Source organism: Colias eurytheme, chromosome 20 (genome assembly GCF_061535395.1).
Source record: "Colias eurytheme isolate Ceu_HAF_F1 chromosome 20, ilColEury1 Martin Lab GWU primary, whole genome shotgun sequence".
Lineage (NCBI taxonomy): Eukaryota > Metazoa > Arthropoda > Insecta > Lepidoptera > Pieridae > Colias > Colias eurytheme.
The window spans coordinates 1,052,681-1,067,662 of record NC_142999.1 but is presented as its reverse complement, the minus strand read 5'-3'; the positions used below and the strand labels follow the sequence as shown (position 1 = coordinate 1,067,662).

The 14,982-nt window shown below is 34.2% G+C and overlaps 2 protein-coding genes across 2 annotated transcripts; both read right to left on the bottom strand.

Annotated features, from left to right (window-relative positions):
- Window positions 1-676: 676 nt before the first annotated feature.
- Window positions 677-2,304, bottom strand: Trs20 (trafficking protein particle complex subunit 2). The gene is made up of 3 exons (XM_090113525.1): window positions 2,120-2,304; window positions 1,827-1,976; window positions 677-1,228 (listed from the first exon to the last, which is right to left on the bottom strand). Exons 1-3 carry the CDS (start codon window positions 2,207-2,209, stop codon window positions 1,049-1,051), a joined length of 420 nt encoding a protein of 139 aa, XP_089969651.1. The 5' UTR covers window positions 2,210-2,304; the 3' UTR covers window positions 677-1,048.
- Window positions 2,305-9,069: 6,765 nt separating this feature from the next.
- Window positions 9,070-13,953, bottom strand: Unc50 (Unc50 RNA binding protein). Its single transcript, XM_090113740.1, has 6 exons — window positions 13,566-13,953; window positions 13,198-13,263; window positions 12,772-12,892; window positions 12,240-12,376; window positions 11,331-11,432; window positions 9,070-9,372 (listed from the first exon to the last, which is right to left on the bottom strand). Exons 1-6 carry the CDS (start codon window positions 13,795-13,797, stop codon window positions 9,236-9,238), a joined length of 795 nt encoding a protein of 264 aa, XP_089969866.1. The 5' UTR covers window positions 13,798-13,953; the 3' UTR covers window positions 9,070-9,235.
- Window positions 13,954-14,982: the final 1,029 nt, after the last annotated feature.

The following is a 14,982-nucleotide window of genomic DNA, read 5'->3' as shown; positions in this document are numbered from 1 at the left end:
CAATAAATAATTGCTAAAAATAAAAGTGTCTTTAAATCTAGTTTATATTTTCATAGCGCAAAGCTTGGTTTTTAACATAGTACAATGATTGTTGTTGTTTTTTTTTATCTGAAAGGAATGATATTTATAATTAAAAATGTTCTCTTAATGTTTATAAATAAAAAGGCAGAAGACAAAAGAACTGACTATTGCAATGTATTCATTAATCAGCATTGTATTATTATGAAAATTATTATTTGCTTTAAAATTACATAAATATACACTAGAGATTGTCTAATCTAAAAATGAACGCCCCTCCACTGTGTTTACGCTCACATTCAAAGTACGTGTATAGACGCAATACACACAAATTGGTCTGCCTCATTGGTCGTTCAGTCCTCCAGTCCCGTCCATGCCCGAACGACAGGACCAGTTGGCCAACTAGTGCATAAATGACGCGATGCACGACAGAACGGACGTGTCATTCCGTACATAGTGCGCTCTCCCCGCCATACAATGCTAGGCACCTGAACTGATCGCCCGATTAGTTGACAAATCAGTGCGCGAGTGTCAAAGTTTGCAGTAGAATCGACGCGCGCACACATATAAAGTGGTTCAATAATTATTTGTCCTCACACATTGAAACAATTAAGTTTAGTGGAGGGGCGTTCATTTTTAGATTAGACAATCTCTACCATATCCCTATTAGTTACATGTTTTACAATAACAATGGTAATTTTTGCAATAGTTTTATATTATGCATATCTAAATATACTTTAAAATATATATTACAAAGACTTAGAAACAGAGACAAGAGTTAAGTAAGTTTTTTAGTTCTACATTATTCAGATTATTGATATCCACCATTTCTTTATTTCTTTCAACTATTATCCGAATATTTACATTTATAACACTTAAACTTATTTATCCATAATACATTATAGCAATCATATTTATAACCATTATTTTATATAAAACCTTGTATTATAGTGTTCAGTCAATTATAAAAAAAACACTGACACTTGCACTATTAGTTCATCAATAATCCTTTGAAAACATCAAGCTTGGGCTATGTCAAGTACTTCTTTCCCAGTAATTGCACCTTCTTCTCAAACGCGGGGAAGTTAATCACTGTGTCTTCTTTGTAGAATGGATTTAGCATTAGTTTTATGTACGCTTCATATACATCTGTGAAAAAGTTCTTGATCCCATCTTCGTTTCTCGGTTCATGCACCATTATGAATCTCATCTGTGGAATATGAGTAATTTATATCCATACTAATATTATAAATGCGAAAGTAACTCTGTCTGTCTGTCTGTTACTCAATCACGCCTTAACTACTGAACCAATTTGCATGAAATTTGGTATAGAGATATTTTGATACCCGAGAAAGGACATAGGATAGGTTTTATCCCGGAAATCCTACGGGACCGGGTTTTTCTTTGAAAACGCGGGCGAAGCCGCGGGCGGAAAGCTAGTATTATATAAATATAAAGTAAATTTAAAGAAGTAACCAGTTGAATTCCTATGTTGTTTTGCTTAGTGTAAGTTATTAAATTTTACTATCTTTGATTTGATGCTTTGTTAAATAAAATTATATTTATTTATTACACTTTATTGTAATACAATCATTAAATAATAAGAAAGAATAAAAAGAAAATATGGTACTAGAAAGATGTAATACAATTGGCGGCCTTATCACTAAGCAGTTTGATCTCTGCCAGGCAACCAATTATATATGTTATAGCTTTTACAAATAAACCATGAATAAGCCTTTACAATCTTAATTTAATTGATAAAGAGTAAAATCAATACGATATTATGATGAAAATAATTTCTAACATACCTGACTAGCTGTAACAAAAGCTGAGACAAACCATTGGTTAAATTTGTCTACAGATTTTAAATATGTATTCGTGCCTTTCCACATGTGTTCGTTGACTAGATCTAATGCTGCATGAGCTATGAATTCATTCAAGTGTCGATTGTCCTCTTTCTGAAAAAAGGCAAAAAGCTTGGTGAAAAAATACCTACGCGAATGAATAGTTTCGCTATGCATTGTTGTTGAATATTGTTTATTTATGTACAAGGGAAATGCTTAATAATTAAAATATGCAAAGAAATTAATTTGTAAAGCACCTTAACTTCTTTCGTTACAGGAATGAATTCCATTTCGAAAATAGGTTTATCAGTGTGACCTACGATCACGAAATAATATATCCCTGCCATGTCTAGTAAGCTTTATACTTTTCACCAATATTAAGAATTATTTTTTAATAATTATTGTTGTTGTAGAAAATCCTCCCTTTTTAGTTTCTGTCATCAAACGTCAACAACTACAAATGTCATTGGGAGATGCTCGGGGAGATGGCTATCAATATGTCATTGAAATGTCAAATATCCACGTCATGCATAACAGAATATATATAATCACTAATCATCCGTCAGGTGATTTTAACACAGATTACCTATTCTTGTATTTTTTAGTGGTCGATAAAATATTTTATTTTTCAAGAGCTAAATAGGGGATGAAAGTGATTACGGACACCGGTTACGATGTGTTCTCATCCATTGCTATCTATTGTATGTAGATGATGTGTGTTGTAATATTACATAGAAAATATATTTTATAAAAACTGGAGATAAATCTTGTTTTTTAAGTAAGGGTGATTAACTTAGAGTATAGATAGTATCTATACAGGGTGTCCCGTAAGTAGTGGACCAACAGGTTATGGGGAGTAGAGGGACTTATTATCTAACAAAAATACTAAAATTTATTGTCCTAGACCATAAAGTTTTTGATTTATGCTTTATTTTCAAAATTTGATAAAAATATCATCCACGTAAGCTTAATATGAACTTTTACCATTTCTGTTTTTATTTTATTCTTAGTTTTTTGTTCAAGGTTGTTAAGAATACATAAGTCTTCCTAATTAAAATGATACTCAAGCATAATTAACAACAACAACAAAATTAGACCAAAAGATAGGTAAAATTTTACGTTTTAAAATTTTACGGACTGAAGTTTGAACAAAGCTGGTGTAAAAAAAATGTATGGTAACCCTGTGGAACTTTATTTTAAAAACTTCTACATCTCATACAGATTACAAAAAGGTATAATTTTGTGGTATAAAGTATTAAAAAAAATGTTAAATTGGCGTAGAACATTCAAATTAGAAATTATCAGGTAGTCAACTCATTAAGTTATTCCGAGAATTATTGCCTTTATGGGCGCGCGCTGGAATTCTTTTGTATTGTTTCTGGCCAATCATAGACGATACTTGAACCCACTATTATTTTCTTTGACTTTCAACTATTTTAGTGACTTGCTTATAGCTCGGAACTACACGCGTATTTAGCTTGAATCCGTCATTACGATATTATTCTTTGTTGAAGTACGCTTGAATTGGACACTGATTTTGCTTGTGATTTGGATATTGTTCGACTTTAGTTTTTTGAAGGAAATTGCCTAATACATACACTCCACGTGAATATGCAGAAATGTTAAAAAAATTATTGAGTTAAAAAAATTTTGATCCAATCATCAAGCATCTCTCGACAAAAATTAATTCGTCGTTGATAATCACCTGGTATTAATGCTTGCTCACTCGTACATGATACGGGTGTAAATCACTTCTCTTCAATATGCGATGCACTGTACTTCTTGGTACACCAGTGCGTCTAGCAATACGGCGAGTACTAGTTGAAGGATCTTCTTCTACTTCTGTCAATATTAGGAAGTCCAGGAATACGACCTTCATGGTATGCGTTATTTACTCTGAGATAAAATCGGTGATCAGGATAGCAATCCCGATTGGGATAACGCTCACGATAAACACGTGCTGCTTGTCGAGCATTTCCATCACTGAGTCCATAAATAAAAAACATTTTTCTGCATATTCACGTGGAGTGTATGTATTAGGCAATTTCCTTCAAAAAACTATAGTCGAACAATATCCAAATCACAAGCAAAATCAGTGTCCAATTCAAGCGTACTTCAATAAAGAATAATATCGTAATGACGGATTCAAGCTAAATACGCGTGTAGTTCCGAGCTATAAGCAAGTCACTAAAATAGTTGAAAGTCAAAGAAAATAATAGTGGGTTCAAGTATCGTCTATGATTGGCCAGAAACAATACAAAAGAATTCCAGCGCGCGCCCATAAAGGCAATAATTCTCGGAATAACTTAATGAGTTGACTACCTGATAATTTCTAATTTGAATGTTCTACGCCAATTTAACATTTTTTTTAATACTTTATACCACAAAATTATACCTTTTTGTAATCTGTATGAGATGTAGAAGTTTTTAAAATAAAGTTCCACAGGGTTACCATACATTTTTTTTACACCAGCTTTGTTCAAACTTCAGTCCGTAAAATTTTAAAACGTAAAATTTTACCTATCTTTTGGTCTAATTTTGTTGTTGTTGTTAATTATGCTTGAGTATCATTTTAATTAGGAAGACTTATGTATTCTTAACAACCTTGAACAAAAAACTAAGAATAAAATAAAAACAGAAATGGTAAAAGTTCATATTAAGCTTACGTGGATGATATTTTTATCAAATTTTGAAAATAAAGCATAAATCAAAAACTTTATAGTCTAGGACAATAAATTTTAGTATTTTTGTTAGATAATAAGTCCCTCTACTCCCCATAACCCGTTGGTCCACTACTTACGGGACACCCTGTAGAGTGCGAACAACCAAGTGGGAACAGTAGGCACAGGTGGGAACAACACGACGTTCCCGCCGCGCGCGCTCGTAGTCGTGGTTGAGTGCTGACGAAGTGCGTTGCTCTTGATTTTTATTCATATCTAGGAATAAACATGGTGAAATGTGCAGTTATATCTTGCAAAAACGATACTAGAAAATACACAAAATTGAAATCCAGTTTCACATTTCATCAGTAAGTCGATTGTTATACTTATTTTTATGAAAATAAATCTAGCATCGCGGGGGTGAAGGGGAGGTGTGAGGCGGACACGCGCAGGCTTGCTCGCGCGCCTCACTGCCGCCATGTTATCGTAGTGATGTGACCTGACCAACGCTGTACTCGATATAAAGTTTACTAGAAGAACTATATTTTAACAAATTATTTATTTAACTTTAAAATTAAAACTCTTTTAAAAATGTATTATAAATAAATTTGTGGTGTGTTTTGTATGATAGACTTTCTAATATTATGAATGCGAATGTATTATAGTGTAAATGTAAAGTATGTAATGTTACGATATTATATTTTCTGAACCGCTAAATTGATTTTGAACATTTTATAGTAGAATGGATAAAATTAAATAAAAAAATTATTTATATGATTTATTATATTATCATTTTAAATTACTAATTATTTCTTATTTTTATTTAACATTTTTAAAACATTATGTATCTCAATTCCATAATACTCGGGTACCATCATAAGGAAGGTACCCGGTCCTTTGGAAGGCTTACGTGGGGACATGGATCCAACACGCAGAGGCCCTTTCGAGAACTTTACTGTGTTGTGGGACACCAGCCGCAGCCTGCCCATGACTGCACTATAGAGATACAGCCCTGGGCAGTCCGCGGCCGATGTAGGACTATTGCAAGATAAGGGAATAAAATAAACTGGGCTATAGAATGGGATGTTAATGGACCGGAATTAAGGACTATGGAAGACTATGGCACCTGCCTTTCTACTAAGATATAGCAAAAAATTGTTGGCAGGTGGTGACTCGCCCTCTCACTGTATGGGCCCCCGAAATAAGTCGCTGCAATAGTGCGACAAGGGGGCAACATATTGTGAGCAGCTAAGGGTGGAGAGGCGTCCCTGGACTTTAAACTACGATCACGCGCTCCCTGAGGGTCCAGCATCACGTGCCCACTCGCCACTTACGATTCGCATCCACCCTTCGAGCTAAAAGCTCTCGCGACTCCACTCTGGCCGGCCGGTTAAGGCAAGCCAGAGGTGGGGGTCCTGTCCTCGTCAGGCTTCACTCCGACCGGCCGGTGAAGGCGAGCCGGAGATGAAGACAGGGGCCTCCCCCGGGAGCACTCGGTTCCCGCGGGGTCGCTACTCCCCGACACCCCGCCACAAGGTGTCCTGCGGGTTGACTGATTGCACGGGTGGAATATCTATTGTCAAGTAAACAATAGATATTCCAACCGTGGGCGATGGGGTCGTCACATCCCTACGCCCTTATTATTATTGTTTCATTTATTATTAAAGAAATAGCACCAAACCCAAGAAGCTTATATCTAATACACTGGAGATTGCACTATGACCATTAACTTGTCACAAGAAAATATAACCTTGAATGACGTCAGTGTTGTTTTTTGTCTCTTTCTGTGGGTGACCACACTGGTTTGTATATTCAGGATTTTTCGAAATAAAAAAAACTAAAAATATGGTCTATAAATAATAACGACATATATTTTTAACAGTATTTATATTATAATATTACTGGTCAACTTACATGAATAATTATCATCTCTATAGGTACATACCATATTAATTGGTAGAGAATGATAGTTTTAAATAACGCTTGATAACTTTTGATCTCATACTACGATTTTTTAATTAAAATGAGTGCTACATACATTAAAACATCGTTTTGGTTACTCAAGCTTCAGTCTAAAACTTTTCAATATTCCAAAGGGAGAGTTGCATCGCTAGTGTTGATGTATGGTAACGATATTACAGTTCTCAGAAATTCGTATGTCTTTCAGGAGCTGTACTTACGGTTACTAATGGTTTCATGGTGGTTAATTATAATATAATTAAAATTACTTTATCAGTTGAGACGCAGTAACAAGAATGTGGTAAATAAAAAGGTATAGCACTTTTCAAAAGGTATTTTTTTTCTGGACCGTAATCCTCAGGCTTAAAATGCAAACTGCATATTCTGGCATGTTGATAAATTTTACCCTTGATAGGCACTATGGACAGCCATTTATTTCTTTTTATTTCATTTTTGGAAAGCTGAAATACGTAAAACAAAAAAATATTAGGTTAAAAAGTATAAATTTCAATGTAAAAAAGAACAAACCACAATATGTGAGTGCAATACCGATGTCGTGTGTTGTTTCATTACTAGTATAAAAATTTTTAAAATGGTGTTCTAAATGTTCATCATAATATTGTTTAGCAATATATTATCGTCGCTATCCGTAAAAACCCATCATCATGGTTACCTTACTTGTTAAATTTGTTTGTTGAAAACTTGTTGAAAAATGATGAAAGTATTAGGAAAAGAACTTATTTAACATGATTGCTTAGTAAAATGATGATAAATTTGACGATTTTTGCCATTAAAATGATTCTAAACAGGTAAATGCATGAGTATTGAGGAATATTGTAAATAACGTTAATATACACTTGCCTGTGAAATTATAGGCTAGAATTTGGTGTCCAAAAACTTCTGCAATTTTTCACAATGCAATACATTATTAATATTCGGAAAATATTTATTAAATACGCAACAATATTAACTTAAATATTCGAAGCGACGCAATTTTTTTGACACTTATGCCATACAGTGCGACACAAAAGAGATGAAAATAAATGAGGGCGCCACCGTCGCTCATATAGCAACACTGATACTGCGACGCAAGCGATCTTGATACTATAGAATAAAAATCCAAAAATCTATATATATGTTATAGTCAAAGTCCGATACACAGTCTCTTCGCGGAAGGACTGGTTTATCCTAGGTTTGGCCAAAGCCATCAGGCAATCCCCGAAATACATTTCAATTTCGCCCTTTGCCTGAAGTATTTTTAGTCAAACCCAGGAGCTCCTAACTTTTCAGTCAAACGTCGAAAGTAAATTATTCTGTTTCGGTTTTGGCCTAGTCAATCCTAGAAGCGACTGCAATTCTCGGTCAAACGTTGAAAAATTTCTTAAGATCGAAGATGTGCCTGACGTTCGGCTGTCTCTTAGAGAAATCAGTGCAAAGGATTCAAAATTTGGTGGCCAAGGCTTTATAAAATGCCACTGCAATAAAAAATGCTCTTCAAAATTATGCAAATGTAAAAGGTCTAATGTATTGTGCAATTCTAAATGTCATAATGCCTCACCATGCCAGAATAAAGATTAATTTTTCATTTTAATTACTTAAGAAATTATTAAAACAATAAACATCAAAATTTTAAAAATGTTATTTTTTTATACTTAATCTTATACAAACTAACCTCCGTATATTCCAAAGCATTTATTTATTTATTTTATACTTTATTGCACATCGTACAAAAGGCGGGCCTATATTGTCAAAGTGAGAGTTGCTACAATTTTATTATGGTAACTACCCATAATCAGGGAATATCGCTTTTTAATAATTGGTTCAGATACTTATTTTATTTAGCATAAATAATAATTGTCTCATGCAACAATGCTTCTGAATGACGTTGTTGGCAATTTATCAACAAACTCATGTACAAAAACTAACCTTTTGCACAAAATATTACAGCATACATAGGAGCCTTGGGAAAACTTCGTATTAACAGTGGCAATACCAAGTTAGGTGTGAAAGTGATAGAACACAACAATTTTCTTGTTACACGTCAAATGCTCATACCGAAATCTCCAGTGTATAAGATATAAGCTTCTTGACCAAACCCGAATTTTTATTTTATTAACTTTAATATCGAACTCGTCTTTCTGATATTCATAAACATATTTTTTTTAAGTACTTAAAATTAATACAAGTAATATTCAAATGGAATAAACACTTTATTCTCTTGGCAAACAAATTTAAAATGACATATTTATACTTTATTCATACATTTCTCCTTAAATAACCTATTGAACATAAAATTTACAAAAGATACATATTTATTTACATAACTTATCGATAGCTCGGCACGCAATTGATACCTACCCATCCCTATTTGTCACACACACATCTATATATTATCTATAGCATGTCTATAGCTCATCTGCCTACGATGCGCACTGAGGAATTTGTGCAATTTACACTCGCTCTATACTACTGTAATAATATATACTCTAAGGTGATTAATCTTAGCAGCAGTTTTTAAAAGACTGAAAAGTAGGTTCGCCCTATTAGACAGATACACACTGGTAAAATAAAAGAGAAACGAATTTATTTGTTAAATATTTATTATTATATAGTATGTACAATTCAATAACATTAGCAATTAATATCATTTGCTTATAAAATTTTATTACATAGGAGTTGTTCTATAAAAAATCTAATTTTATTATTATTTACTTTATTGACAGGTGTGTTAAATTTATTAATTATTCAAGTATTTTACAAAACTCTGTAATGATAGAAGTCCATCAACATATGGCTTAGATTCCAACTGGCCATTAGGGTACCCAAATAAAATAGGCACAAAATTGGAAGTGGAAAGAGGAAGATTCGCGCGTTTTTTATCATCGGTAAATCTGAAACGAGAATTATTTATGATTATTTAACTATAGGTTTAAATACATACAAAGAAAACATAAATCCAGAAAAAATAGAGAAAAGAGATGGTTTTACCACAAAATAAAAAAAAGTTTCATCAGGGTTGAAAATAAATTAAAAATACTTATAAATTCATAAAGAATAGAAAAATAATAGACCGGGAGATACTGACACAAAATTTCGAGTCATTTGTAACAGGATGGCGGTTCTACAGGGGTCTTAGTACGCAATGACAAAAAGAAAAACGATGGTGTGAACACTGGTACCGGCGGCTTAGTCGCGTGGGCGTTAGTCGAACTCGTCGTAAAAATAGCGAAAGTCAAACGATTTGTAACACAAAAATTTTAGAATTTACCGATAGCCCATAAAAAGAAGTAGGCGGTAGTGTCATGCCATACTTTTCCGGTGTGACTTACAGCCCACCATACCGACGCAAATGTGTTGATTTAAAAAAAACAATTCAACCATTTGTACCAGGCTAACTTTTGCACAGGTAACCATCGTCGTGTAGCCATTTACGAAAATCACCATACCATACTTTTCGGACGATTCCAAATGGTCGCCATACCTTCGAAAATCTGCAAAAAATTTTTTTTTTCGCCAAACTTTTTGTACCAGTATTGCATTTGGATTTTTGGTGAGTATTTAATAAAATGTGACCATTATTATATTTGCCATACTTCTAGTAGGGGGAAAAAGTGCTGCCATACTTCATAAATAAATTTATTATTAATTTTAGGGATGTAACGATACATGATTTTGCCGATACGATACCGATACCGATATTTGTAGTAATGTATCGGCGATACCGATACCGATACCGATATCGATGGCTTTGTAGAAAAATAAATAGTGAATTATGCATAAAAAGTTACCAACATTTAACAGAGACTCAACTGTTAATCGTATTCTTTTAAATAAAAATGCCAAATCAAAAAACAACAAAACCATTTATTTTAGTATTATTATTTTACAAAGTCAGTTAAACTTTAAGTAATACACATACAATCAGTACCTAATAAAAGTTTACTGTTGGTAGAGTTTTTTCAGATAACAAAGTGCGCACGCGCGGGCGGCCTCCCGCATCGTTCATTGGGTACGGTTTTTTGAATTGTTTGATATCGGTATCGGTTGTTTTATTATCGGCGATACCGATATATCGGCTTGCCGATTATATCGGCCGATATATCGGTATCGGTATCGGTATCGTTACATCCCTAATTAATTTATAGAAGTGAAGATTTCTACCACCTAGATCTTTGAAATTTTGTATTTATATTTGTTGAACCTCAAACTTATAGGAAAGATTAATGCCATACTGTTACAAATCGTTCAAAATACGAATAAAATCATACAATAAAAAAAAATCTTATACACATTCGCCACCTCCCACAGGTATGGCATTATCACACTTCTATTTATAATCATTCAGGAGTTGTTGAAAAAAAAAATTTTGAGTGTTACAAATGGTTCGGCGAAAAAAAAAATTTGCAGATTTTCGGCGGTATGGCGACCATTTGGAATCGTCCGAAAAGTATGGCATGGCGATTTTCGTAAATGGCTGCACGACGATGATTACCTGTGCAAAAGTTAGCCTGGTACAAATGGTTGAATTGTTTTTTTTAAATCAACACATTCGCGTCGGTATGGCGGGCTGTAAGTCACACCGGAAAAGTATGGCATGACACTACCGCCTACTTCTTTTTTATGGGCTATCGGTAAATTCTAAAATTTTTGTGTTACAAATCGTTTGACTTCGCTATTTTTCCGACGAGTTCGACTAACGCCCACGCGACTAAGCCACCGGTACCAGTGTTCACACCATCGTTTTTCTTTTTGTCATTGCGTACTAAGACCCCTGTAGAACCGCCATCCTGTTACAAATGACTCGAAATTTTGTGTCAGTATCTCCCGGTCTATAATTAAAAATACTCACTGCTATACCCTAGGAACGTGATGTAGATATAATATATGAATGACGCAAGCCAAAATGTATTGGAAACCAGACATGATAGAAAACCTCCATGTACTAGTAGTTCTGTAACAGAAAAAATAAAGTAAAATAAATCTTACTTTTCAACACAAAAGATTATGCTATTCTTAGTATGGTACAGATTATACCAAGATACATAGTTCAACTCATTTATATGGCTTCCTATTATTATAAAGCAACAAAGAAAATATTAATCGTGTTGTTATCTTTTGAATGAAATTTTTTAAAAATATAATAATATAGCCTTTGATTTTCGGGGATGATTTAATCTTCTAATATTGAAAGAAATTTTTAATTTGGTCTCGTAGTTTTGGAGATTATTCAATGAAAACAAAATAGAAAATCGTTCCTCTTTAAAAGTAAAGTTGAACTCCACTCAAAATGATTATAATAAAAGACTATTGAAATACATATTTATCATTTTTACATAAACATTAGCAACCTTAGTGCATATTCAGAAAGAAAGCTGGAAAATTATAAGTGCTTATCGGCGCTTTTCAGCGCTGGTTATCCGCGCAGGAAAATATATGATCCGGCAAGCTTCAACACGCGCTGGTCATTTTGGGCACTGCTATATAAAATTTGTCTTGGTCTGCTTCAACCTGCTTCCTTTGTGTAGAACGAACCAGCGCTGACAAGCGCTTATAAGTTACTAGCTTTCTTTCGGAATACGGCCTTATGCAGGTATTGCAATAGTAATAGGTCATATTATATCATTATAGGTCATATTAAACTATTAATGTGAGGGTAGATGCATCTGCTCATGTTTCAAGACACCATAGATAATTTAGTAATTAATTATTTTAGTACTTTACTAGACAATACAAAGAGGTGATATAGACAAATACTTACTATTAAATAAAAGTATTTGAAAACAATGCAACAGAGACAGTGGGGGGAACATAGCATTTATGTGAACGTCAAACGCGTAGCCCCACTCTATGTCTGGGGATGCGATGTCCACTCGCAGGTATTTATTGCTTACATACCTGTGAATAAACAGTTTATAATATTAAAAGTCAATACATAGTTCTGTCAACGTGAACAATGGCTAAACTCTATTGCAATAATAACACTTAAAAAAATTATATGAAATTTTTTTTTTATAGAGAACATTTGTGGAAATTGCAGACACATAACAAATGTGTAAATGAGTGTGTGAAAAAATTCAGAATATTGTCATTAGTTTAATTTGAAAAGGATTTTGAATGTGAGTTGTTCAAACTGCACTGTTTATATATGCGTGTTCTCTATTGCTTTTAATGTTTGCATTGAAACTTTTTTTTTTATATTTTTTGATCATAATTCTACTTAATTATAAATGTGTCACCATGTTTCTTATTTTTTCCAATATTAACTATAAAGTTAAGTAAATTGAACTTACCACAGTACTGTGGACATAATTAACCCGGACCCTATGAAGTCCACAAACACAACATATAGCACAAACAGTGCTGTTTGTCCCAATGTCAGACCCATCGCTAATGCAAAACATACTGACGATACTGGAAATATAAAAGGATATAATATTCAATTAAGATCCACAACTAATCTATACTAATATTATAAAGCTGAAGAGTTTGTTTGTTTGAACGCACTAATCTCAGGAACTACTGGTCTGATTTGAAAAATTATTTCGGTGTTAGATATGCATCGAGGAAGGCTATAGGCTATATATCATCACGCTAAGACCAACAGGAGCGGAGCCACGCGGGTGAAACCGCGGAATGCTGCTAGTATAAGGTTCAAATTAAAATAGGTATTAGTTCATTAATTTATTTTAGTTTATCTGCCTACTTGAAATACTTACAGAAGAGCCAGACACTCAGTAAAACAAGAAATGCAGGATCATCTCTTGCAAATTGTGATTTTGTATCTGAAAATGAGTAAGTATGATGTAATAATCTATGAAATTAATTGCCAAACTTTTAATCTTTAATAAGTTGTATGTTAATACCTTATTTATAATAACAACTAAAGCCAAAGCCTTGTATGAAATAATACTAAAAGTTTTAATTTTACATAACTAAGTAAGGAGTTAATATCAATTGTGTTATTGCAAAATTCATAACTAATTTTTACTTGTATATGTATCTAGTAGACAATGCAATAGATAAATGAGATAACCAATTTATCCTGTGCTTTGAAGTTAACTTGCTACATAAGAATGAGACTTACGTTTCCTATAGTTAAAATTCCGAAAAACTTTTTGAGGCGACACAAATAAGTAAACCATTTGCCACGCAGCGAATTCAAAGTCCATTTGATTGAATTTGAACAATCTTCGCAAATATTTGTATCGTTTCACTGCTGCACTGGCTGTTGTGGGCTGGTAGTTGGCTGGTGCAGGCAGTGGTGAAGTACTTCGAGGATAATTCGTCGGTGTAGGTGATGTTGAATATTTCATCATTGCTTTTTATTCTTTCACTTGGAGAGGATTAAATGCAGGTTCCCTTCGCTACATTAATTGATTACTATTTTATTGTGTTTATTTATTAACTTTTAATTCTAATTACATCTTATTTACTAAATTTTATCAACATTGAAGGCATCAGTCATCACGTCACGCGTGTCAAATATTTGTGTCATTGTCATAATATGACAATGTCATATTCAAAATTTCGTTTAAAAATGTAATCGTGGCATTGACACACTCACGGGAAACGGGAATAGCGAGGCGATTATCGAACACTCATCGTTTTATACGAGACTAGCTGTTCCCCACGGTTTTACCCGCATTGCTCCGCTCCTGTTTTCAACATTGCAATGTGCATTGCAATAATGGTCTTATTGTTTCCATCATGGTGAGTTATTCATAATGCTGGATGGGTGAGCATGAGCGAGATCAACGTGTCGATGATTCATATAAATTAAATGAGAATTTTATTGAAATCTCGGCTTGTATATAATATGATATTATCATTTATGTTTATTAATAAAAAAAATTAGTTGTTTGTAAAGTAGGTTTACGATCGAGATGTTTACGTGATAACATAATGCAGTGGCAGCGCTTGAGATGAGACGGGAGATCGGTCCGTCTCTCTCTCGTTATACCTGCGATCGCGCTCGTGAGGTTTTGGTGTGACACAAGTTTCTGAACATGTCACCCGACTAAAAGGATTTTAAAAACGTTATCACGTTAGAAAATAAGAAGCCCTAGTAATGATTATTTGAAGAATTTCAGTAAAGCTTACTGTAGACAGGGAAGGGTACAGAAGGAGTTCATGGCGCTAAGAATATCGCGGGCATATCGGACTGTCTCTTTTGAAGCAGCCTGCGTACTAGCCGGAACCCCCCCTTGGGAACTTGACGCTGCTGTACTCGCGGACGTGTACCGACGAATTGCTGGGTCCAGGTCTTCGGGGCTGGAACCAAACCCCGAAGAAGTCTCGCGCTGGAGGGCTTCGGCTCGCGAGCGTCTGATGGAGGAATGGGTGCGGCGTCTCGAGAATCCAACTGCAGGTGTAAGGACGGTGGAGGCCATCCGGCCGGTCCTTTTAGAATGGTGCAGCAGACGACATGGGGCTCTCACGTTCCGCTTGACACAGGTACTGTCTGGACACGGGTGTTTCGGACGATACCTGTGTCGAGTCGC